General features: G+C 42.2%; 1 protein-coding gene across 2 annotated transcripts in view; it reads left to right on the top strand.

Annotated features, from left to right (window-relative positions):
• The window catches only part of LOC126471502 (F-box/LRR-repeat protein fbxl-1-like), a 133,124-nt gene that overhangs the window by 61,773 nt on the left and 45,108 nt on the right, over positions 1-26,243 (top strand). For both annotated transcript variants that reach the window (XM_050099720.1, XM_050099719.1), the window contains exon 4: positions 22,911-23,218. In XM_050099720.1, coding sequence (XP_049955677.1) covers positions 22,911-23,218 — 308 coding nt within the window. The remainder of the gene's footprint in view (positions 1-22,910; positions 23,219-26,243) is intronic.

The raw sequence follows: 26,243 nt of genomic DNA, 5'->3' as shown, positions 1-26,243 counted from the left end.
AAATGGCAGCCCAAGGTGTCGGAGATAGCAGTAGGGTCTACTGTGACATTGTCTGCTACTGTCAGGCCCGAAAATCCCAGAGATCTGTCAGAGATTGGCCCACATGGTGGGCGAGGGATGGAATGTTAAAAGAGCTAATGAATGAAACCGAACTAGATTGTTTGCTGTCCTGAAGAAGGTGATGACACTGTGCACACAACTGTTTACAATGAATGCAGTTTGCCATTGTAGGATTACGGTTAAAAATGCAGAGAGCACGTGTCCATACACAAATTGCGTCGCGGCACGCCTCGGTCCACCGAGGGACCGGGGGGCGCAGTGTGGTGAAGAGAAAGTGTGAGGAATGGAATGTTGTGTCACAGTAATGATAACATCTGTAAGATACTCTACCTGGTCAGCACAATGTTTGTCGAAGGTCACCAGAGAGGAGTAGAGCCTCCAGTCAGACTTAGTAAGCTGCCATTTGGGTGTGCACGTAGATGGGATAGGAGTCAGCAAATGGATATTACACGGGAAAAACGGTCACTCGATTACGATTCAGAGAACGTACGCCTCAGACAGTGGGCGAGCTGGTCAGTGCAGAAGGATAGCTCCAAATGGGAATAGGTGTGCGTGAAGTCTGAAAGGAACATGGGTGCTCCTACATTAAGGCAGAGGAGGTTAATTTGATTGAGAAGGTCAGCCGAGAGGTCACCTCTCCGACACATTCTGGTAGAACCCCAAAGGGGCCGATGCACATTAAAGTCACTGAGCAGCAGAATGGGGTGAGGTAGCTGCCCAATAAACTCTAGAAAGTCTGCCCCGGCAATATCAAATGACGGAGGGACATAAATGGTACAGAAGGAAAAGGTCAAGTGAGGAAAGAAAAGGCAAACTGCAACAGCTCGGAGATGGGTAATCGGAGAGGTGGATCGACTGTAAACATCATCCCCTACGAGCTGCAAGGCTCCTCCACGAGGGGGAGGAGGTCAAAACAGACTGGAAAGAAATGCGAGAGCTCAAAGTGGTCGTGAGGATGCAATATTGTTTTCCCGGAGGCAGAGGACGAGTGGACACTGTGATTCTAAGAGCACCCATAAATTGTCGTCGTCGGATCGAAGAACGCAAACGTTCCACCGGAGGAGAGTCACGACGAGGAAAACACGGAGGGGTGTCACCTCGGCGGCTGCCGAGTGCCGGCCTACGTATACCTGTCACTACGGGACACGGAAGCGGGAACATCCCACTCCGTGAAGTCTACAGGAGTGTCGGCATTCTCCGTCTGTCGGCCTGCGTATTCCAGGGCAGAAAAACAGCCGAGAGTGCACACCGGCGACACAGAGTTAGGCCAGGTGAGAGTATCACGTGGCGTCAGCGTCGCAGGGGAGACCGGCCGCCTCCGTTCCACTTCTCGGAGCCTTTCCGGTTGGCAGAGGAAGACTCTGATGTCGGCTGGCTGGAGGGATGTACAAAGTCTTTGTAGGAGTGTTCCTTCTGTCCTTTATGCCTGCCGGTTGTGTAGCAGGTGGCTTAACCCTGGGAGGCGAAAGTTTGTCGCACAGCTGGAGGAGGAGACGGGGATGCTACCGGGACACTGAGCAATTTCACAATCGCGGTGCTAAATATTAGGTCGGACGTCTGCACGGCCGGTTCCTCCGTAGAGCGAGAACGATACTGTAGGTGCCAGGCGGTAGGACGTGGGGTTTACGAGTAGCCGACAACTTACGAGCAGCCGGGTAATGCAGTTTTTCCTTCACTCATATCTCCCGGACAGCCGACTCGTCGAGATACGCGGGATAATCGCAGGAAGATTTGGCACGGTCGTCAGCGCTGTCGCTGCAGCAGGGAGAAGGAGGTGGGCACTCGCCCTCGTGAGCGTCACTACCGCAGGTTACACATCTGGCCGGGAGTCGACGGGACTCTCAGGTGTGGTCGTAACGGTGACACCGGTAGCAGTGCGTCGGGTTTGGAATATACAGTCTGACTGTGATAACTTCATCACCTGCTTTGATCTTTGACGGAAGAACCACTCTGTCAAAAGTGAGAAACAGAGTGCGTGTGGGCACTGAGGAGGCATCTATCTTTTTCATCACATGATAGACTGCAATGGCACTCCGATCGGAGAGATATGTTCGGATTTCTGCCTCAGTCAGACCGTCGAGCGGTGTAGTGTAAATATCACCGCAGGAAGAATTCCGCATTCGGCGGGCCTCGACACCGACGGGATAGCCGCGGAGGAGCGGAGCTGCGAACAGTGTCGCGCCTGAGAGTCAGAAGTAGCCTTCGAAAGCAAAGTGACATTGTGTAAATGAGAGCAGGAGTTCACAGGGCCAGCAGTTGCATCAACACCTTTCCGGGTAATATACGGATTTAGCGTAGTGACTGACCGTCTTCAATATGTGAAACCACGTGGAACCGTGGTGCAGCTGGCAGGGTCTTTTGAATCATTGGCCTCATTCCGTTTATGTTTTGTAGACGTTGAAGGTGAAGACGATTGGCTCGTTGCGAGAAAATCCCCCACAATTTTCGGCATCTCCGACGGCGTGCTCCTTACTACTGGGGGGCACACATCAGAAGGGGGCACACTTGCCTCAGACGATTGTTCACACTTCAGATTGCACCTCACGAACACCTAACAGACGTTCCAATTGGCAATTTGAGAAGCTAGCAGCTCGGGCAATCATCTCTCCTCAGGCCCGGCCTCTACGAGGGGAGGAAGAAGAAAAAAGGAGGACCTCGAACGCTGAAACGGAGGAAGGATAGGAGAAGGGGAACAAGGAAAGAAAAAAGAAATGAAAAACAGTGCAGAGACTGTTCTGATATTGGCCACTGAAAATGCAAAACACCTTTCCAGAAACATTCCGGACACGTTCCCCGAGGGAGAAGAAATAGAACAGTGTGAGAATATACGTGCAGCACCGAAGGGAAACTGTGCTGCAAAGGCAGCGGCCTCACGGTAGCCGAGCACGGACCCGACGAAGAGTGGCGAGTCCCGTGAGGGGTTGGGAACCGGTGGTCTGGTACTTCGGTCAGCCCGAGTGTGGCTTTTAGGTGGTTTCCTGCACTCGTGTAGGGAAATGCTGGGCTGGTCCCCAATCTCCACTCGGTACAAATATCTGTAATATACGGTTACACAAAGGACAAAGTTTACACGATCCATAGTCGTGTGGCAGCCACAGCTCTCCTCCCTGACGTTAACTGGTGACTGTGGCACCAGGAAGGGTATCTGGCCTCAAATTTAAAATAAAAACAAAATCTGCCAAATCGTGTTAAATAGTAGTGCCTTATGATGGGGTAAATGCTAGGATAGACAGTCAGTGTTTGTGACGAAATTTTATTTTGCAGAACAACCTGATTTTTGATATTTCATAGTACCGTGCAGTCAATAAATTTCAGCATCAATAATAATACTTCCTAGGACAATGACCTGTACTGCTCTACAGTACTAAGTTCCTTAATTTAAAAAATTCTTAAATTTTTATCTAATTTTCAATAATTTAGAATGTACTTGTATTTAATTATTTAATTTTGCATGTGAACATGTAATCAGGAGTATACTGCATAAATTACACATAAAAAATAGGACATGTTTAATCAATTTACAAATGTATGTGAATTACTGAGAGACATAAGGAAATTTGTGTTAATTATATTACACTGCTTGATAAAATTATACAACCATAAATTATATGAGCCACTGAGAACCATAAGAGGCCAAAGCGTATCATCATTGATTGAGACTGTAGCATTTATTTATGCTTCTGACATCCATCAATCTTAAGCTGTGTCACGTTTGTCTGTGCTCTAGATCCACATTGTATGTATGAACAGTCATGAAAAGCTATCTCACTGGCTTCTCTGATATTCGGTTTGATGATGGTTTGCTTGAGGCCCTTGTGGTTCTTAGTGTGTGTGTGTGTGTGTGTGTGTGTGTGTGTGTGTGTGTGTGTGTGTGTCAGTTGTACAGAAAGTGCAAAATTGCTAAGCAGGAATGGCTAATGGATGAATGCAAGGCTACAGGAGCACGCATTACTGTGGGGAAAGATAGATGCCATGTAGAGGAGCATTAAAATGACTTTCGGAGAAAAGAGAAACAGCTGTACAAATATAAAGAGCTCAAGTGGCTCGCCAGTACTACGCAAAGAATAGAAAGCTGAACGGTGGAAGGAGTGTGTAGAAGGACTTTACAATGGAAATCAACTTGAAAGCAAAGGGATGATGACGTAAATGAAAATGAGACGGGGGATCTTATTGTGCGAGAAGCATTTGTTGGAGCACTGAAGGTTGAAATAAGGCCCCTGGAGAAAATGACATTCCCTCAGAATTATTGAGATCCTTGGGAGAGTCAGCCATGACAGAACTATTCCATTGTGTGTGTACAAGGTCTGTTCAAAATATTCCAGAACATTTGTAATTTAGAGTGAAATGTGGTTGGCATCCGCGTATGCTTGTGTTTAATGTGTTTCATTGTTGTATTTCTGTTAGTTATTGTTGAGTGCTGCATTTAGTAGAATGTTGTGTTGCACAGTTTGTGAATTTCGAGATGGAAGAGCTAGAGGAGCAATGCATCTGCATTCAATTGTGCACGAAACTCAAGAAAATCTGCAGAGACACTCCAAACAATGCAGGAAGCCTACGGTGATGAGTGATTAAGTCGTACTCTGTGTTACAAATGGCTGACACAGTTTAAAAATGGCTGGACAGAAGTTAGAGATGACCCTCATTCGGGACACCCTCCGACGTCTACCACCGACACTCGTGTCGGTAACATCGACAAAATTGTGCGATCCAGTCACAGACTGACTGTCCGAGAGATTTCGGAAGAATGTAACATTTCAATTGGACCGTGTCATGAAATCTTGACACAGCATATTGGAGTGCTATGTGTTGCCAGCAAATTCGTCCCACAGCTCGTGAGTTGAGACCAGAAAGATCTTCGCCGTGCAACCTGTGAAGGGCTCTCGCATCGCACAAATGAGAATGAGATGGTCCTTAAGAGTATCATAACGGGTGATGAGATGTGGGTCTACAGTTATGATGTTGAGACTCAGGTTCAATCTTCACAATGGATCAGGAAGGATTCTCCGACACCAAAACTAGCTCATCAGGTCAGATCAAATGTCAAAGCGACGCGGACAGTTTTCTTTGACTTTGAATGATTAGTTCATCTTCATCACGAATTTTTTCCACAGGGACAAACTGTTAACCGATGGTAGGATTGGGACGTGTTACGAAGCCCAATAAAATGTGAGAAGGAAACAGCCTGAAAAGTGGCGAGACAGTTCACGGCTCTCGCTTCGCGATAACGCGTCCACACATCTCTCCCTGTTGCTGCACGACTGTAGCACAAAAAATGAAATCACTCTGCTGCCTGATGCTCCGTACTCTCCACACCTGGCCTCTGTGGACTTTTTTTATTTTCGAAGTTGAAATCCCTTTTGAAAGGACGAAAATCTGCAATGATAGACGACGTAAAAGAAGATTTTAAAACAGCATTTTGTGTAATCCGTCTAGAGGCGTACCAGGACTGCCTCCACATGTAGAAACGACATTGCGAGCGGTGTTATCAATTGTTGTGAAGAGTATTTCGAAAGAGAGCGTGTAGAAATAGAAGGTAAGCATAGACAAATTTTTTGGACAAAGTTCTAGAATTATTTGAACAGACCTCGTAAGGTGTATGAAACAGGCAAAATACTCTCCGAGTTCAAGGAGGGTGTCACGATTCCAATTCCAGAGAAGGCAGTTGCTGTACTTACAGTTGTGTATTCTACTAGACCAACGGTTTACTAAACCATTGTTGCAAAATACTGACACCGTGAGGACAAGTCAACGAATGAGTCACAAATATCAGTTTACCTTATACTGTGTTTAAATCGTGCATACATACTTTGCCAGCAGATAGTGGCACGTGTACACATTTAGAGGCTGCAGGGAAGTGTACACGATTAGAATAGTATGTGGTCGTGCATTTCTTGTGGGTGGAAGGGCTGTTCACAGGGGAAGTGTATCGTGAAATGGGTCCCGTGTATGTTGACAACTGTTTATCACAGAAATCTGCGTTCACTCGTATCAGGAGTTTATAAAGGGAAGGCAAAGCGTCAGAGATTGGGAGCGTGCTTGCTGTCCTGCAGTGGTTGCAACTGAAACCGAGAAGCAGTGTGTGGAGCAGATAATTCGTAACGAGTGGTATGTGGCGATCAGTGACGTAGCACGTGCTGTAGGCTGTTCGTGTCAAACAGCTTACACTATAATGGGTGAGCAGCTGAAGTTTCATAAAGTTTGTGCACAGTGGTTGCCTAGCATGGTGACTGAGGAGCACAAAATGAATATAATGGGCTTTTCTCAACAGCACCTCATTCGATACTCTGGGGAAGGAAGGAGGGAAGGAGAGGATTTAGTGGCACAAATTGTTGCAGGGGTCAAGTTTTGGGTTCACCACTTTCAACCAGAGACCAAACGACCATCCACGGAACGGAAGCATTCTACCTCCTCGACAATAAAAACACTGAAGGCCATTCCGTCAGCCTGCAAGATTCTGCTCACCACATTTTGGGACACGTGAGGGCTGTACTGGTGAAATTCCGGCCTCACGGTGAGGCACCGAATGCCGTGTCATACTGCACCAGTGTGTGGGAACTCTTGACACACCATTCACCACAAATGTAGTGATTCCTCTAGATGACAGTGCCTGCCCTCGTACAGAAAGACAAATACGGGGCCTGTTACCGATATTTAATTGGGAATGCTTTGAACAGTTGCCCTACGGTCCCAACTTACCCTCGGAAGACTTCTTTGCTGCCATTTATTGAAGGCTTGTAAAAAGGTGGGATAAGTGTCTGAATGTACAGTGTGAATATGTAGCAAAGTGAAACAAATTTCAGGAAGTTACTTCGATTTTTATTGCCTCTAGCCTGTTTTGCAACTTATTTATTGACACGCCATCACGCTTACAGAGGTACGGGAAAACTAGTGGAAGCTGGCCTCGAGGAAGGTCAGTTTGGGTTCCAGAGAAATGTAGAAACACACTGGGCAATACTGCCCCTGAAGTTAGCTGGCATAAAATACGGGGAGTGAAAGGATATTTATGGCACGTACAGAAAGTAGACTGCAGATGTAAGAGTTTAAGGGCACGAAAGTTGCAGTGCCGTATAGTATCGATACCGTGCCAGGCAGAATGCATCCGCTGCCGTCTTGAAGCCACATCTCTGGTCGTACACGTATGTAGCACCACTTCTGAACTGGATAAGAAGACACTGCAATGAGCCAACTAGTAGTCTATGAGTGAAGGTTATAGTGGCATTTCTGTATTTTGATCATTTATAATGATTAGGCTCTGTCTAATGGAATCTCTTGGACATGCTGTACGAATTTACGTAAACAGCAGTGCCACTGTGATTGTGCGTACTTCTAATCGTATCTGCTCTCTGTCTAAGCACCCGCTATTCCATGACACCCGCCACATGCGGATCCGACGAAAGGGAAGCAGTGCTGCAAAGCGAGGAAGATGGAGTTGTAGCCTAAACCAGGTGTCGTTCAGTCTGTTCACTGAGCGAGCAGTAAAGGAAACTGGGAATAAATTTGAAAATGGAATTAAAGTTCAGGAAGAAGAAATTAAAAGCTTGAGGTTTCCTGATGACTCTGTAATTTCTGTTAGTGTCGGGAGAGGGCTCGGAAGAGTAGGTGAACAGAACGGATAATGTCTCGAAAGGAGGATATTAGACGAACGTCGACAAAAGCAAGACAGGGTAGCAGAATATAGTCGAATTAAAACGGGCTGTGGCGAGAGAATTAGATTGGGAAATTGGACACTAAAAGTAGTGGAGGAGTTATGTTATCTGAGTAGCAAAATAACATAATTGCTGAATTAGAGAGGATGTAAAATGCAGGTTATCACTAACAAGAAAAGCATTTCTGAAAAAGAGGACTCTGTTAACATCAAATTCAAACTTAAGTGTCAGAAAGTCCACCTCTGAAACCAAACGATTAATGTTGCTGCCTTCAGTGTGGAGGTCGCAGGTTCAATTCCTGGTACCTCTTCAGATATCTTTTGAGATAGGGAGATATGGTACGGTATTCACTCAGCCCTTGTGAGGTCAAATTAAGAAGCAACAGCATCATCAGGATTCATTTGGTGGCTACAACGGCTGGAGCAATTGTCAGCATGCCGATCACACGTTCCACCGTCGTAGACCGCTCCTCGTAGTGCCTTTTAGGCAGCAGTTGGCCAGCCAGAACAGGCTTGAGGCCTAATCCGTGAGCGGTTGGTTGGTTGGTTTGGGGAAGGAGACCAGACAGCATGGTCATCGGTCTCATCGGATTAGGGAAGGATTGGGAAGGAAGTCGGCCGTGCCCTTTCAGAGGAACCATCCCGGCATTTGCCTGGAGTGATTTAGGGAAATCACGGAAAACCTAAATCAGGATGGCCGGACGCGGGATTGAACCGTCGTCCTCCCGAATGCGAGTCCAGTGTCTAACCACTGCGCCACCCCGCTCGGTCCCGTGAGCGGTGTTTACGTTTATGTTAGGAGACCTTTCCTGAAGGTACTTGTGTGGAGTCTACACTTGTATGTAATTGGGACGTGATTGATAAGCAATTCAGACAACAGTAAAACAGATCCTTTTGAAATATGGTGCTACAGAAGAAAGCTGAAGGTTAGATGAGTAACTGACAAAGAGGTACTCTGTGAAATAGAGGTAACATAGATTTAGGATTGTCTGACGACAATGCTCTCACCATTGAAATCCCTTTAAGGTCAAACGATGATAAAGGTATAAATAATATTTACAAAAGAAACTTCTCTGTGGACAGCTGTCATCTGTTCATAAGTATCTTAGAAAAGAAAAACTGGTTAGATGTTATGAAACAAACAAGTACAGATGAGGCATATAGTGTATTTTCATCGAATTATCTGATGAACTTTGATATGTGTTTCCCAAAGAAACTGACCAGAATCAAGTCTAATGGACACATAAAGTCAGGTTCTCGGATGACTCTTGGCATTAATAAATCGTGTGAAAAAATGAAAAAACTCAATTCAGAGTTGAGGGAGTGTGCAGATACTGATTTTATAGAATATGTCAAAACGTATAGGAAAATATACTGCAGAGTAATTGCAAATGCAAAGTTAATAAGTAATGACATGGAAATAAAACAGTCCAGAAATAAAACTAAAATAGCATGGGAAATTGTGAGAAAAGAAACTGGGGTACCTATCAAAGATAAGGAAATTATTCTAAAAGATGAGGAGAATAAAATGTTAGATAAATATGCCATGCCCAGTTATATAAATAATTACTTTTTAAATATACCCCAGACATGAAGCAGGAATTTTGGGGAGCAGATGAGGAGAGCAGCACCCAAGGCACCCAGCAGTATGATGGCAGTCCCAACATACGAAAAGGAAGTTTTAAAAATGATTAAAAGTCTCAAGTCCAAGATGTCAGCTGGAGTAGTTGAGGTGTCAATAATAATAGCAAAGAAAACAGCTAATCAAATAGCGAAACCATTGGTGCACGTAGCAAACGTGTCAATGGCTGAGGGAGTGTTTCCACAGAAACTGAAAATTTCTAAAGTCGTCCCCCTGTTGAAAAAGAGAATTAAGCTTAAAATAGAAAACTACAGACCTCTCTCACTTCTCCCAACTTTCTCAATGTGTGACTCTATATTTCATTTGTATCTGTAAAACCTTAATCTTAATATCCACAATCTGGTAAACAGTAATCAGCACAGTTTTCAAGCTGGGAGAAGTACCGAAACAGCTGTACTGGAATACACAAAAGAAATAATCAGTAAATTGAGAGAGGGAAAAAGTGTAGTTGGATTAAATCTAGATCTGTCAAAAACCTTTGACATTTTGGAAAAACGTGAAGCTATAGGTATTAGAGGACCGGTAAAAAAGTGGTTTGAGTCGTATCTGGAAAAGAGGATGCAGGTAGTTGAAATTACAGCACCAAATATTAACCAAAAAATTAAACTAAGGTCAGGTCCAAGGGAGGTCACTGTAGGAGTACCCCAAGGAAGTATATTAGGCCCTTTGCTATTCCTCATTTACATTAGTGATATCCGGGTGTCAGAGAGAAAAGCTAGAATCGTGTTATTTGCTGATGATACTAGTTTAATAGTTAGTGATATGAAGCAGTCATTGCACAGTGCTGTGGACCATGTCCTACAAGATATACAAAAATGGTTTAGTGCAAACAAGCTAACAGTGAATGAAAAAAAAAAAAAAAACTAATTATGTGCAATATGGAAAAATAAGTGAACATGATGACCTAAATGCCACCATGGAGGACAAACAACTTGAGTACAGTGTGCAAAATTCCTCGGTATGCACAGTGATGAGAAGATAAACTGGAAGGACCATTTGGTGAGCTTAGCACTAAAACTAAATTCAGCATGTTTTGTACTTAGAATAATTTCAAGAGTCTGTAGTAATGACTGTACCAGATTAGTATATTTTGGCTATTTTCAGTCCATTGTGTCCTATGGGATAGTATTCTGGGAAAAAATAAATTGTCGTCTAAATGAGACTTTCAAATTGCAAAAATGCGCTATTCAGATAATGAGCCAGAGCCCACCTCAAACACATTGTAGGCCCCTTTTTAAAGCATTGAAAATTTTAACAATTCCATAATTATACATTCTGAAATTTCTGTTGATGATCAAAAGAAATCAGGACAAAATTAAAACCAATACAGACTATCATAATTACGATACACGGCAATGTAAAGATCTCCCCTTACAAGCTGTAACAAGGACCCGAAGTCAGAAACATGTTTGTAATCAAGGCATCAAACTTTTTTTAATGCACTACCAAAACATATCAAAGAGCTGGAAAATGGAGATAAATTTAAAACTGTTATAAAGAGTCACATGCTTGACAAATGTTGATACAGTGTAAGTGAATTTCTAGGCTCAACTGTATTAGAATATAAAGAACCACATGCTTGACAAATGTCACTACAGGATAAGTGAATAGCTCTGCTCAACTGTATAAGAATATATGATATCATAAATGTGACAAATGAAATCACAACATCAAGGAATAGGTCTGTTAAGCACATAAGAAATTATGTTATAAAAACACTTATTAGTTGTATATTGTATTAAACATAAGATAGATTCATATGAATTCAGCATAGAAAAACATTTTGTTAAGATATTATATAGTTGTTGAAATGTATCCTGACAAATCCTATATCACAAGTGTGATCATTCGGATGATAATAAATAAATAAATAAATTGGGGGGAAAATAACTCCCTGGCACAATATGGCTAAAGGAAGGAGTAGCTCGATACAGCACAATCTGCGGCATTGAGGAATAATTAATTTGGTGGTGAAGGGAAGTATATTTGATTATAATGCTTTACTTGGACTGAAGTTCAAAATACTTTTCAGTTACTAGTGCCTGCTATATGAAGCGGACTTTGAAGGAATATGAGGAAACTCTGTACACCATAATAAATCTCCATTTCATCGCAATAATATAATAGTTTTGTTGTAATACTTCCTTCTTTTGTTTACCCACCTCAGTGTAGAAAACTATTAGTAGATCAGTTTTCTTGGATTTAGTAAAATAATTTGTTCTTATTTTTAAGTCAAAGACAACTACCACTCATTGCTGTAATAAAAGGCTTATTACATTCTCTGAGTTTCTAATTGCAATCTTCCATTTGGGCTAAATGGGTCTTTAATGCTTCTTTTCCATATAACTTCCCAAACTCTGTGCAAAATAAATAAAAATACCCAGTTGCAAATTTTTTTAAATTGTGAATAATTCCTGTCACTACAGATAATGTGATATTGTGAATTGTGATAATTGTGATAATTCCTCTCACTACTCACTATGAATCTACATTATACATTCACAAATCATTTCCTATGATGAACAGGTGGAAAATAATTCTACTGGCAATAGGCAATAACTGAACATTTTCTTAATATAAATTACACGGTACAGTTACAGAGCCGTCACCTTTTTTTTTTTTTACTATACAGCTGCCGTGTTCTCACCTTTGCTGACTGTCAGCTAAAAAATTGTGGTGCCTGGTGGTGCATCAGATGAGAAAGATGATACCACACTGTCAGTATTGTAAACTCCACATGAAATGGAGAATGAGAAAACATTTGAGTAAATGTATCGAAAAGAAACTAAACTAAACTACGCCCGAACAGGCCGTGAAGGCACAACGGTACCAACCGGCTGCCGTGCCGTCCTCAGCCCACAGGTGTCACCGGATACAGAGGGGGACGTGGTCAGCACACTGCTCTCCCGGCCGTACGTACGTTTAAGAGACCGGAGCTGCCACTTCTCGATTGAGTAGCTCCTCAGTTTGCCTCGCGAGGGCCGAGTGCACCCCGTTTGCCGACAGCGGTCGGCAGATCGGATGGTGACCTGTCCGGGTGCTAGCCCGGCCCGACAGTGCTTAACTTCGGTAATCTGGTGGGAACAGATGTTACCACTATGGCAAGGCCACTGCCAAATGTATTGAGATGAAGCTAACGTAAATGCTGTGAAGTATAAAATTATGAATGTTTGCCTGATGTCATTTGGGCAGGGAATGTTAGTAAGACTACATATTTTAGAGGCAGACCAGAACTTAATTACAGGAAAGAAGGAAAGACATTCAAACAAGTGTAGGCTGAGTGGTTATTCAGAGATGAAGAGGCAGACAGCTGCATCAAACTAGGCAACTCATACAAATCTATGGATGTAAGAATTTGTAGGGAAATTGAACTGAACTGTTTTGTAGCCTCTGCCATAGGTAAACAGGTGGCAGACTTTGGTTCATTGGTAGAACACTAAGAAAATAGAATGAGTGCACAAAAGAGATTGCTTGCAAAACACTTCTGCAATCCATTCTAGAATAATGCTCAGGTGTGTGAGACCCATACCAGACAAGACTGATAGGGAATATTCAGAGGATAGAAAGAAAGGCAGCCCAAATGATCACAGGCTTGTCTGACCCGTGAGAGAGTGTCACAGATATACTGCGGATACTGAATTGACAGACTCATCTACATCTACATCTGCATCTATACTCTGCAAACCACGGTGAGCTACACGGCGGAGAGTATGTCCCGTTTTACCAGTTACTGCGGTTTCTTCCTGTGACATTCGTGTATGGAGCATGGGAAGAATGATTGTTTAAATGCCTCTGTGTGTGCAGTAATTATTCTAATCGTACCATCGCGCCACCTCTGTGAGCAATACGTAGGGAGTTGTAGTACATTCCTAGAGTAATTATCTAAAGCCAGCTCTTGAGGGATCATTAACAGAGTTTGTTGGGATAGTTTACATTTATCTCCAAGAGTCTTCTGGTTCAGTTCCTTCAGTATCTTTGTGACAGTCTCCCACAGATTAAAAAACCTGTGACCATTAGTGTTCCCCTTCTCTGTATACATTAATATCCCCTGTCAGTCCTATCTGGTACGGCTCCTACCCACTGGAGCAATATTTTAGGATAGGTCACACGAGTGATTTGTAAACAATCTCTGTTGTAAACTGATAGCACTTCCCTAGTATTCTACCAATAAACTGAAGTCTACTACGTGCTTTATCCATGACTGAACCTATGTGATTATTCCATTTCATGTACCTACAAAGCATATACAAGCACCTGGTTGTAGAGATGGCTGATTCCAGCAGTGACTCATTGGTATTTTGGTCATAGGTTACTACATTTTTTTCATTTTGTGAAGTGCAAAATTTTACATTTCTGAACATTTAGAGCCAGTTGCCATACTCTGCATCATGTTGAAATCTTATCAAGATCTGACTGAATATTTATGCGGTTTCTCTCAATTAGTACTTCATTATAGATAGCTGAATCATCTGCAAAAAGACTGGTTTTACTATTCATATTGCCTACAAGTCATTAATATACAACATGAACAGCAATGGTCCCTGGTGCACAGCCAAAGTTACTTCTACATCTGATGATGGCTCTCCATCCGAGATAACAGGCTGCACTCTCCCTACCAAAAAGTCCTCAACCCAGTCACAAATTTCATTTGATACCCATATGATCATACTTTTGACATTGCAGTACTAAGACAAATGCTTTTTGGAAATCGAGAAACACTGTGTCTACCTGGTTGCCTTGATCCAAAGCTTTCAGTATGACATGTGAGAAAAGTGCAAATTGGGATTTTCACATGATCAATTTTTTAAAAAACCGTGCATCACTTCTACAACGCTTCTTGTAGATGAGTGTGACCTGTGCCATTTTTTCAAAAATTCGGCACGGCTTTTTGTTCGAGGATCTACGATAGATTGTAGTGAGGAGAGGGGTTAACTTGGCTGCAAATTCAGCAGAGAATCTGACAGGAACTCCATTGGGCCCTGGAGCTTTGTTTAGTTTTAACAATTTCAGCTGTTTCTCAGCACCATTGACACTAACACTTATTTAATTCATCTTTCCAGTGGTTTGAGGATTAAATTGGAGCAATTCTCCTGGGTTTTCCTTTGTAAAGGAACATTTGAAAATTGAGTTAAGCATTTCACCCTTTCATCTACATCTACATCATACTCTGCAAGCCACCTAATGATGTGTGGTGGAGGGTACTTTCACTACCACTTTTTGACCCTGCAACCCTGTTCCACTCCTGAATAGTGTGTGGGAAGATTGATTGTCGGTAAGTCTCTGTATTGGCTCTAATTTCTTGAATTTTCTCCTCGTGGTTAATACACGGGATGTATGTCGGGGCGAAGTAATATGTTGTCGGAATCCTCCTGAAAAGTGGTGTCCTGAAATTTCAATAGGAAATCTCTCTGTGATGCACAATGCCTCTCTTGTAACATCTACCAGTTGAGTTTGTATAACATCTCTGTAATGCTCTCTCGCCAGCTAAAAGATCCCGTGATGAAATGTGCTGCTCTTTGTTGGATCTTCTTTATCTTCTCTACCAGTTCTACCTGATAGGGATCCCAGATAGATGAACAATACTCAAGAATCAGATGAACAAGTGCCTTATAAGCCACTTCTTTTGTGAATGAGTTATATTTCCTTAAGATTCTTCCGATGAATCTGAGTCTTGTGTCTGCTTTTCCCAGTATCTGTTTTATATGGTCATTCCACTTAAGGTCACTCTGGATAGTTACACTTGGATATTTTATGGCAGACACTGTCTCAATGTGTTTGTCATCAATAGTGTAGCTGTACAGTAGTGGATTTCTTTTTCTATGTATGCGCAATATGTTACACTTATTTATGTTCAGGGTCAACTGCCAGAGTCTGTTCCATTCATCAGTTCTCTACAGGTTGTTCTGCAAATTCATATTATCTTCTGATGTTGCTACTTTGGTATAGACAACTGTGTCATCTGCGAATAGCCTTAAAGAGCATCCGATGCTTTCTTCTAAATCATTTATGTATATTGTTAACAGCAACGGTCCTATCACACTTCTCTGTGGTACTCCGAATATTACCTTTACACCTGTCGATTTAGTTCCATTAAGAGCAACATGTTGAGTTCTGTCTGCAAGAATGTCTTGAATCCAATTGCAGGTCTGCTGTGATACTCCGTAACCACATATTTTTTTCATTAAATGGCAATGAGGGACGGTGTCAAATGCCTTACTGAAATCAAGGAACACGGCGTCAACCTGAGCACCATTGTCCACTGTGCTGTGGATCTCATGGAGGAATAGAGTGGGCTGAGTTTCACAGGATTCCTATTTGTGGAATCCATGTTGATTTTTATAAAGGAGATGTTCATTTTCCAAAAATGTCATAATTCTTGAGCATAAAACATGTTCCATAATTCTACAACAGATTGACATCAATGATATACGTCTGTAACTGTCTGGATCTGTCTTACGGCCTTTCTTAAAAACGGGAATGACCTGCCTTTTTTCCAGTTGTTAGGTATTTTTCATTGCTCAAGCGATCTGCAATAAATTACTGCTAGAAGGGGAGCAAGTTCTTTTGCATAATCTTTATAGAATCTTATAGGTATCTCATCTGGGTCTCAAACCTTTCCACTATTAAGCTATTGTAGCTGCTTTTCAGTTCCGTGATCAGTTATCTCAATATCTGCCACTTCGATGTTCGTACGATGATTGAAAGTCCACGGTGAAGCAACTTCAGAAGACCGAATTCAGTATTTTGGCCTTCTCTTTGTTATCTTCCATTTTGGTGCCAGTGTGGTCACCAAGAGAATGAATAAATGATTTTGACCCACTTACTGATTTTACATACAACCAAAATCTCGTAGTCTTCGTTGATCCATTATGGACGCTGGCATGAACTTCCTGATGCGATAATTTACCAACAGCCGTATGTATTGTAGAAATTTATTTTATTTTATGAAATTCTATGTGCTATCAGTTTCGGCATTACATTGATGCCATCTTCAGGCCCCACACGTCATAGTCGTAAAATTGCTATACACGGAGGGAGCCATATAACTGGATCCGTGATTCAAATCATTGTGCAACAGCTCTTGGTGGCCAGGCGACACAGCCTCTCTTAGGGTTTTTTCTCAGATTTGTTGACAATGTCTTACTTTCAAAATCATTCAACGCTTCTCTCATCGCTCTCCTTACACTTATTTTCGCTTTGTTCAGCTTTTGTTTGTCACCTAGGTTTTTACTTCTCTTGAATCTGAGTTGAAGTGCTCTTTGTTTATGTAGGCTTTTCTAACATGACTATTACACCATGGTGGATCTTTTCAATCTCTTAAAACATTACTCATAACATACTTGTGTAGGGCATATTGTACGATGCCTTTGAATTTTTTCCATTTGTTCTCCACATCTTTGTCCTCATCACCGAATATTTGATACTAACTGCTGAGATATTCTGAAATTTATATCCTGTCACCCTTGCTGAGCAAATATGTCTTCCTACCTTTCTTAACATTCCTTGTAGGACCCGTCATCATAGATTCTGTCACAGCCTTGTGATTACTGATACCTTTCTCTGCGTTAACTGATTTTATAAGTTCAGGTATGTTTGTTGCCAGGAGGTCTAAAACGTTATCCTCTCGAGTTGGTTCTCTAACTATCTACTCAAAGTAATTTTAGGGCAAGACATCCAGGACAATGGCTCATGATTCTCTGTCTCTGGCACCACTTTTGATGGCATAACACTTCCAATCTATACCTGGCAAGTTGAAGTCACCCTCTATTACAGCGGCACAATCAGAAAAATTACTAATGATATTGTGCAAGTTCTGTCCGAAGCATTCTACAACTACAGATCCTGACCCAGGTGGTCTATGAAAGCATTGGATAACCATTGTTGACCGTTATTTGATACTCAATTTCACCCAGATTAATTCACATTCGGAGTCCGTGGTAACCTCACTAGATATTATCGAATTTTTTACTGCAATATGCACGCTGCCACCATTGGCGACTAACCTATCCCTAGGATAAACATTCCAGTCTGAACTTAGGATTTCATTGTCACTGATGTCTGGTTTCAACCAGCTTTCTGTTCCCAATACTAACTGTGCAATGCCACCTTCAGTAAGCGATACTAATTCTTGGACCTTTCCTGGGATGCTCCTGCAGTTTACTAAAATCGTATTAATCTTTCTATCTCTGATCTGCGAGGACCAAGAATCTCCGTGGTTGCTGTGGTTGATTTGACATGCAAATCATCTTTGCTCCCAAGGGAGGAGTTCTCTAACCTGAAACAGCTCCGTGTGCACACCACACGTACTCCACTACTCTAGTAGCCGCATCCTGCATTTATAGTTCAATTCTTTTATCTTGGCGGCTTGCGCATGCCTGCCCAGATGCGGGAGATTGCTGCGTTGCCAGTTGCAAACGATGTACACGCCAAGAGAAGCAGCGCCAACTTACGTTTAGGCGGGAGCGCACAGTTTATGAAGTAAAGCCATCACGGCCGCACTAACCCTTTCGCTGCTAAGAGACGTGCTCCCCGCATTCCGTTTAACAAAAGTCCTGGAGTACTCTAAAATATCAAGCAAAATACCGACAAACACTGTTGGTATGACTACGAATTGCTCACGTTTCATCGAAGTACAATAGGAAATAAACAATTACCGCTTTTCTTTATTGCAAAAAAGCGGTTCGTGAGAATGATACAAACACCTTTCCTTGCTATCACCTGAATTAGGAGGCTTATTGCTTGTTTGGCTTAATTAATTAATAGAATATGAAGCAGTTGGTATAAAGAATGCTTTTTCCAAACTTTCTATAAAAAAAAGTCTGCTATCAAGACTTTGCTTTTGTTCGATTACTTTATTTATGACTGAACGTTTCTAAAACTTAAGACACTCGTCCATGCTCTGCACTGCAGTCGAGTTCTGGCAACGTCGTTCTCTGTTCATCGGCTGACTGTGTTTTGTGACGTCAGATGCGCAGAAAGAACCTAAACTTGCCCACCGTCGTAAATGACGCGCACTTTAGTGCACGCCTGACCTATTAATGGGAACCTTAAAATTCTGCACCCGATAGCGGAGGTCGTGAAATTTGCATCCGATACTGCCACAGAGTCGTCTGAGCCTCTGGTTTAGATCTTCCACTCTGCTCCAAACCAGAGGACCACGATCGACCCTGGGTACGATGCTACAAATAGACAGCTCAGCCTGCAACCTGCGTGCAAATTCTGAGGCAGTGGCTACCTTCGCCTTACACGCTTAATTACGGTTATATCTGTTATTGGTTGCTGATTTTTAAGTACTTTGTCACACACAATGATGATGGTTAACATTCACAACAATCCTCACTGCAATCGACGGTCGTTACTGGCAGACGCGGTTCATGCGAAACACAAAATTCGGCACTTGTCACTTTCGGTTTTATATCACTCACAAATCAGTATTGATGAGGGTCAACCCCACAATGATAATGGGGACGCGCTCATTTGTTACACTTCTGTGAATTTACAATTTACTTCTCATTCGGCACATCCGCCATTGACACCATACTCGGCTCGACCACCCTTCTTGCCCATCTTCTCAGTACTGCCGCTCACTCGACACTCCTCTCACTGCCTCCTGCAGCGCTCGACAATCGACTCCTGTCTACTATTGACCTGGGCGTCGGATACTAGTATCTGTGTTCGTGGGATCACAGATCCCTTACAACATTAATCTCATTTCCTTCTTTCAAGACATTGTCCATTCTGTTCAGCTGCTCTTCCAGGTCCTTTGCTGTCTTTGAGAGAATTACAATGTCATCGGCAAACCTCAAAGGTTTTATTTCTTCTCCATAAATTTTAATTCTTTCTCCAAATTTTCTTTTGTTTCCTTTACTGCTTGCTCAATGTACAGATTGAATAATATCAGGGATAGGCTACAACCCTGTCTCACTCCCTTCTCAACTGCTGCTTCCCTTTCATGCCCTTTGACTCTTATAATTGCAATCCGGTTTCTGTACAAGTTGTAAATAGTTTTTCGCTCCCTGTAAATAACACCTGCTACCTTCAGTATTTGAACAAGATTATTCCAGTCAACATTGTCAAAAGCTTTTTCTGAGTTTACAAATGCTAGAAACATAGGTTTGCCTTTCCTTAACCCATCTTCCAAGTTGTAGGGCCAGTATTGCCTCACATTTTTCAACATTTCTACAGAATCCAAATTGATCTTTGGTGACTTGGCTTCTACCAGTTCTTCCATTCGTCTGCAAAAAATTCATGTTAGTATTTTGCAACCGTGATGTATTAAACCGATAGTTTGGTAATTTTCACATCTATCAACACCTGCTTTCTTTGGGATTGAAATTATTGTATTCTTCTTGAAGTCTAAGGGTATTTCACCTGTCTCATACATCTTTCTCACCAGATGGAAGAGTTTTGCCATGACAGGCTCTCACATGGCTGAGTGTTGTGGAGTGTTGTCTACTTCCCAGGCCTTGTTTTGACTTAGGTCTTTCAATGCTCTGTCAAATTCTTCAGCCGTATCATATCTCCCATTTCATTTTCATCTACGTCATCTTGCATTTCCATAATATTACCCTCAAGTACATTACCCTTGTATAGACCCTCAATATACTCCTTCCACCTTTCTGCATTTCCTTCTTTGCTTAGGGCTGGTTTTCCATCTGCGCTCATCTTTACAGTTGACCTCTAGCCATCCCTGCATAAGCATTTTGCCCTCCCTGTCGATCTCATTTTTGAGATGTTCGTATTTCTTTTTGCCTGCTTCATTTATGGCATTTTTATATTTTCTTCTTTCATCAGTTAAATTCAATAACTGCTGAGTTACCCAAGGATTTCTGCTAGCCCTCATATTTTTACCTACTTGATCCTCTGCTGCCTCCACTATTTCATCTCTCAAAGCTGCCCATTCTTCTTGTATTGTACAGTTAACCATTAGGATTTCAATACTCTCACCTGTGGGAGACATTTCTTTCGATCTTACACTGATACTTCTGGGTTTCCTACATCTATTGTTATCTGGATTGGATGGAGAGTCGCCTAACCTGAGAAACCCTTGTGTGAATCCCACACACAGTGAGTTACCTCTGATGTGTAGTGCATGCCTGACCTACTTAGGGAGTCCCTACAGTTCTCAACCCTATGGTGCAAGTCCAGGAAGTTGTAGCCTAGTTTGTCACACAACTTTTGAATTCTCTGGTTCAGTCCTTCCACTCTACTCATAACCAAAGGGCCACCATCACTTCCGGGGACAATGCTGCAAATTGTGAGCTTCATTGAAACTCCACGCGCAATGCTGGTCCTCTCAACCTTCTCTGCCAGTTGTCGGAATGACACAAGAATGATTTCAGAGCCCAGACGACAGACATCATTTGTTCCAATGTGTGCCACAGTCTGTAGTTGGCTGCAACTTATTCTTTCAATGACTCCTGGAACAGCCCGTTCAACATGTTGAATGAGCCCCCCCCCCCCAGGCACTGAGTGCACCTGATGTTCTTTCCCGTCCCTTGCTGCCATTTCCCTGAGGGGTACCACCATTCACCGTACATTCAAAGTGCTGACGATTAATTGACCCCTACCCTTTTGCGTTTGCTTCCTCCCGACACCGGACAAAACAGGTTTCCCCACAACAGGTGTAGTGGGTCCCACTGGGTTTCAGTGAAAGACGGCACTTCGAACTTGTCGGTTAGGGGGATCGGTACGACAGTCTGAGTCCTCCTCGGTCACCGTCCGCCCTGTACAAGCCACGCAAAGTCAGTTGGACAGGTAATGACAGATCCTGTACTTTCTGCAGAGGAGGCAGGATCCACAGGAGAAGAGGTACCTCTGGTAGAGGTATCACAGGTACACGACTCTCGGGAGTTCTTCCGACACACCAATTCGCAGCAGCTGTCAATCGTTTGTCAGTAGTCGTGGTAATTTCCGACTGCTTCTGAACGTCGACCAACTCGTATAGTTTACATATATCTTGAGAAAGCCTGTTAAAAGCTTCAAGAACATGCTTGTAATGATAATTCTATAAATATACTACATCCCCTTATATATATTGCTCACATAAGGATTGTGAGAACAAGAGTAGGTTATTTACAGTATGCAGAGGGGCATTCAAACAATCATTCTTCCTGTGCTCCGTACATGAATGGAATGGAAAGAAACCCTAATAGATGACACAGTGGGTCATCCCCTGTTCCACTCACTTTGTAATGAAGCAGGGTTGCCCACTGATATCCTGTTTTGGTTTTACACTGCTTTAGTAACTTAGTTAAGCAATGAACTTGTATTTTTTTTTTCATTTTCACTACTCAGATTCCGACTACAGATTCTGTGACATTCAGCCTCATTGTACAGAATTCAGAAATAGTTTAAATAAAATTCCCCTTGTAAAATCTATTATTTCAGTACATTCTAATGTCCATTCTGAAAGTAATGAGCTAATTAGTTTTATTGGAAATGCATCATATTAACAGTTATGAACAATGACATATATTGTGCAATACATATTAAATAAAATTCGAGTGAGCTAATAGATCGAATTCAGCTAGAAGACTGCATCCAAAAGAAAGCCTAAATTTTACTGATTCCAGCAAAGTGTTTAAATTAACCTAAAGTCTATTAATTAAATAGATATTAAGACTTGAAATCTGCAGCCTGTATGACTTTAAGTGCCAATTGGGACCAAACTACTGTATAATTCTGAGATCTGTTTTGATACTTTTGCTACCTATATTTTCTTCGTAAAATGACTCCAGTCTCAACTTTGTAAGTGCATTAATTAAGAATTAAGTAAATTTGAATATGTAAAAATTATTGTTCAAGAGGTGCCATGGTTATAAGTCGGGAATTCCCACGGCGGATGCATAAGTTAGTTCCCTGTATTTAAATTGATACAGCTCACTCATGTTATTTAAGTAATAAAACCCTATAGTTAACTTCAAAACCAATTAGAAAGGATCATTTTAACCCTGGGAAATTATAAAGTATGATATATTAACTTGACGATTAAGTGTAAGAGGCCTGGTCACATGAATATTGTGTGTGCGAGTGATAACAAATAAATCGCACTGTGGTTGACATAAATGTTCAACAGTGAATACGATCTTGACTTTTGATTTTGGAAAACTTAACCTAGGATCCTGGCTTCTTAATTTCAGTGTGATTTAGGTGAGACAGACGCAGCTACCGGGAAGACAATATTGAATAAGCAAAGCAAGGTAGGTCAAGAACACTGCGCACTATCTACTGGGTGAGGAAATGTTTCAAAACCGGTTCATCCAGTTGTGACATGAACTTTAAGTGGCACTAATACATGATACATGTCCCGGCACGCTCCAACTTCACTGCAGTTTGCTGAGTGTGGATGTAGATGGTGTTCTTACACTCATTTTCACATTAACGAGAATGCAGCTGTATAAATTCGTAGAGAATATTAATAGCAATACTGGTATTGAGAAGGTTGGTTTCAGTGTATGAAATATGACAATAGTAAATGAATAGTTACATCCCATAATGAGATGTAATCTATGGAAAATACTGATGTACTAACAAATACACTGCAATTTGTTCTCCCTGCAGCTCCTGAAGTACATATTTGAGAAGTGTCCGAAGATAGAGAAGCTGATAATTGCCAACAACTTACTGGCCGACCGACAGTACGCGGAGTTGGTGTCGCGCCTGGAACACTTGCAGAGCCTGGAAGTGTTCGAGAATCGGAGAGGTGCGGGGCCCGTGCTGCTGCGCTTCCTGGCAGACACCTGCTCGAAGTTGCGGGAGATAAACCTCAGCTGTGACTACCACCCACTGGAGGACGTCGAGTACTTCGTGAAGGCCAAGAGGGACACACTCACTTCTGCCACCGTGCACTGGACCATGGCGGGGAAGAGGTGAGTCTGTCGGCATCTTTCTCCGCGTTCTGGTACGTCACCTAAATTCACACAGACGTAAAATACTCCACGAGCCAGTGTACAGTGCGTGGCGGAGGATACCTTTTACCACCTCTAGTCACTATCTTTCCTGCTACACTTGTAAATGGAGCAAGTTGAAAAGTGGCTATCTGTTCTCCTCTGTACCAGTGCCGATTTCTCTTACCTTACCTTTGTGGTCATTATGTGATACGTATGTCGCTTGCTGTAGAATCGTTCTGCAGTCTGTCACAAATGCCAGTTATCTAAATATTCTCAATAGTGCTTCACAAAAATGATATTTTCTTCCCTACAGGCATTCGGATTTCAGGTCTCAGAGTATTTCTGCAATACGCGTTGATCAAACCTGTAACAGATTTCAAATCTGAAATAATTGCATGTATTCCTTTAATCCAATCTGGTATGGATTCCAAACACTTGAGCAGCATTCAAAACACAAGTATTCTATTTGCAGACTTCTTTATAGCTAAGCTACATTTCCATAAAATTCTCCCAAAAAACCAAAGTCAACCACTTGCCTTCTCTTTGCACACTCATTCCATTTCCTATCACTTTGCTACATTATGCCTAGATTTTCTGTCAGGTCACACACCACTAATACTGTATTCAGACATTACAGAATTGTTTTTCGTAGTCATTTTTATTAACTTACATTTCCCCACATTTAGAGCAAGCTGCCATCCATCTCATAAAATAGAAACTCTGTCTAAGACGTCCTGAATCTTCCTACAATCACTCAAAGATGACACTTTCCATAAACTACAGCATCAGAAAATTTTCAGTGTCAATGAACTTATAATATGAAACTTCCTGGCAGATTAAAACTGTGTGCCAGACAGAGACACGAACTCGGGCAAGTGCTCTACCGTCTGAGCTACCCGAGCACGACTCATGAGCCATCCTCACAGCCTCAGTTCTGCCATTACCTCGTCTCCTACCTTCCAGACTTCACAGAAACTCTTCTGTGAACCGTGCAGAACTTATTGTATAGCGTACGGGGCCTGAAGATGGCAACGCGAACACGAATTGCCGAAACTGGTTGCTTTCAAAATAAAATAAAATATCTTAAAGTGTACAGCTGTCGGTAAGGTTTATTGACATTGAAAAGTACATACTAGCCGATGTCCCCTAATTGCAACGGACCGACTGAGATTGTCAGAAAATTGTTGCTGTTCACCCTATCTGTCTGGTCATTTGTGTATATAGATGTACAGAGGACAAGAGTGGTCCTAGCACACTTCCCTGGGGAAATCCTGATGGTTACTTTCTCTGTGAGGAACATTCACTGTCCTCATTGATGAGGATTTAAATTGGAAAAAACAAATTTTGGAATTCCTGAAACAACTTAGTTCACCCACATTTGCGCTTAGAAACATTGAAAATCCCACGGAAAGACAAAACAGTAAGCTGACATTTTGTATATTTTAATTCTATAACGTCATATGAAATAATTTTCTGGGATAACTCATCTTTAAAAAAGAAAGTCTTCATAACTCAAAAAGGGCTGTAAGAATAATATGTGTTGCTCACCTGTGATCAACTTGTAGACATCTGTTTAAGGAGTTCTGACTGCTGCTTCCCAGTGTATTTATCCCCTCATGAAGTTTGTTGTAAATAATCCACTACAGTTCGAAAGGAGCAATGATGTACAAAATTACAATAGGAGAAGGAGAAATGACATTCATCACTCCACATTAAGGTTGTCTTTTGCACAAAAAGGGGTGCACAGTGCTGCAACTAACATTTTTGATCACTTACACAAGGACATAAAATGTCTGACAGGCAGCCAAGTAAAATTTGAAAACAAATTAAAAAACTTTCTACTTGACAACTCCTGTTCTGTACAAGAATTTCCATTATTGTAACATGTAAAATGTTGTGGGTAAGAATTACTAACTCACATCTGTACATTTAATACATAATAAAAAAAACTTATAAATGTTCAGCATATAACCATATTTACAAATTAATTTGCAGTGCGAACATCAAATAAGACTCGTTTGATGATTACGATTTATCGTGCAAAAATGATCCGTGGAACACGAAATGAACTAACTAACTTTTCTATTACGTAAACACTCTTAGAGACGCTTACTTATCTGAGAACCTATTCTACGAGCTCGAACCTTCATTAACGGTCTGCTGTTTGGCACCGTGTCGAATGCTTCCTGCAGATCTAGGAATTTGCAGTCTGCCTGTTGCCCTCGATTTACAGTTTGCAGGACATCGTGTGAGAAGAGGACGAGCCGAGTTTCACCGGAATGGTGATATCTAGATCCCTATCGATTTTTGGATACGAGCTTTTCTCTCTCGAGAAGATTTGTTGTAATGGAAACTCCGGGTAGGAATATCGACAATGTAGGAAAAGACAGATTGCTACTTACCGTAAAGAAGACATATTAAGTTACAGACGAGCACAATTTAAAGACATTTATATAAAGCTTTCAGCCACAGCCATCATCAGTAAAAGAGAGACACGTGCCATTCGTACGTACAAGAAAGCATACCTCACGCAGACACGACCACCGACTTCAGTTTCTCAGGCCGGAATGCGACTGCGATGTGGGATACGAGCGACAATCTGGAGGGGCAAGGAAGGGGAAGGGGCGGTAGTGTACGAGTGCAGAGAGAGACGAACGCTGCCTAGCGGAGTGAGTGGGGACTCGAATGCTGACGAGTGCGGCGTTAGGAGGTCGTGGGACAGGTAGGTAGGGAAAACAAGGAGCAAACGAGGAGAGGAGCGAGGAAACGTGGGCAGGTGTAATGGCAGAGAATAGCAAACAAGGAGGGTGGGAGATGGGAATGGAGAGGAGATAACAGAATGTAGGGGAGTGGAAACTGTCGGATACAGAGTGCAGGAACAGTATGTTACTGTAGGTTGAGTTTGGGATAGTTACAGGAGCACAGTTCGGAAAGGCTGGTAGTGAATGGGAGGACCCAGATGCCCCAGGTAACGATGCAGGCGTCGAAATCGAGCAAATTATGT

This window comes from Schistocerca serialis, chromosome 3, assembly GCF_023864345.2.
Source record: "Schistocerca serialis cubense isolate TAMUIC-IGC-003099 chromosome 3, iqSchSeri2.2, whole genome shotgun sequence".
NCBI classification, from domain to species: domain Eukaryota; kingdom Metazoa; phylum Arthropoda; class Insecta; order Orthoptera; family Acrididae; genus Schistocerca; species Schistocerca serialis.
Note: the sequence above shows the minus strand (reverse complement) of the source record. Positions and strands in the feature narration are given on the sequence as shown.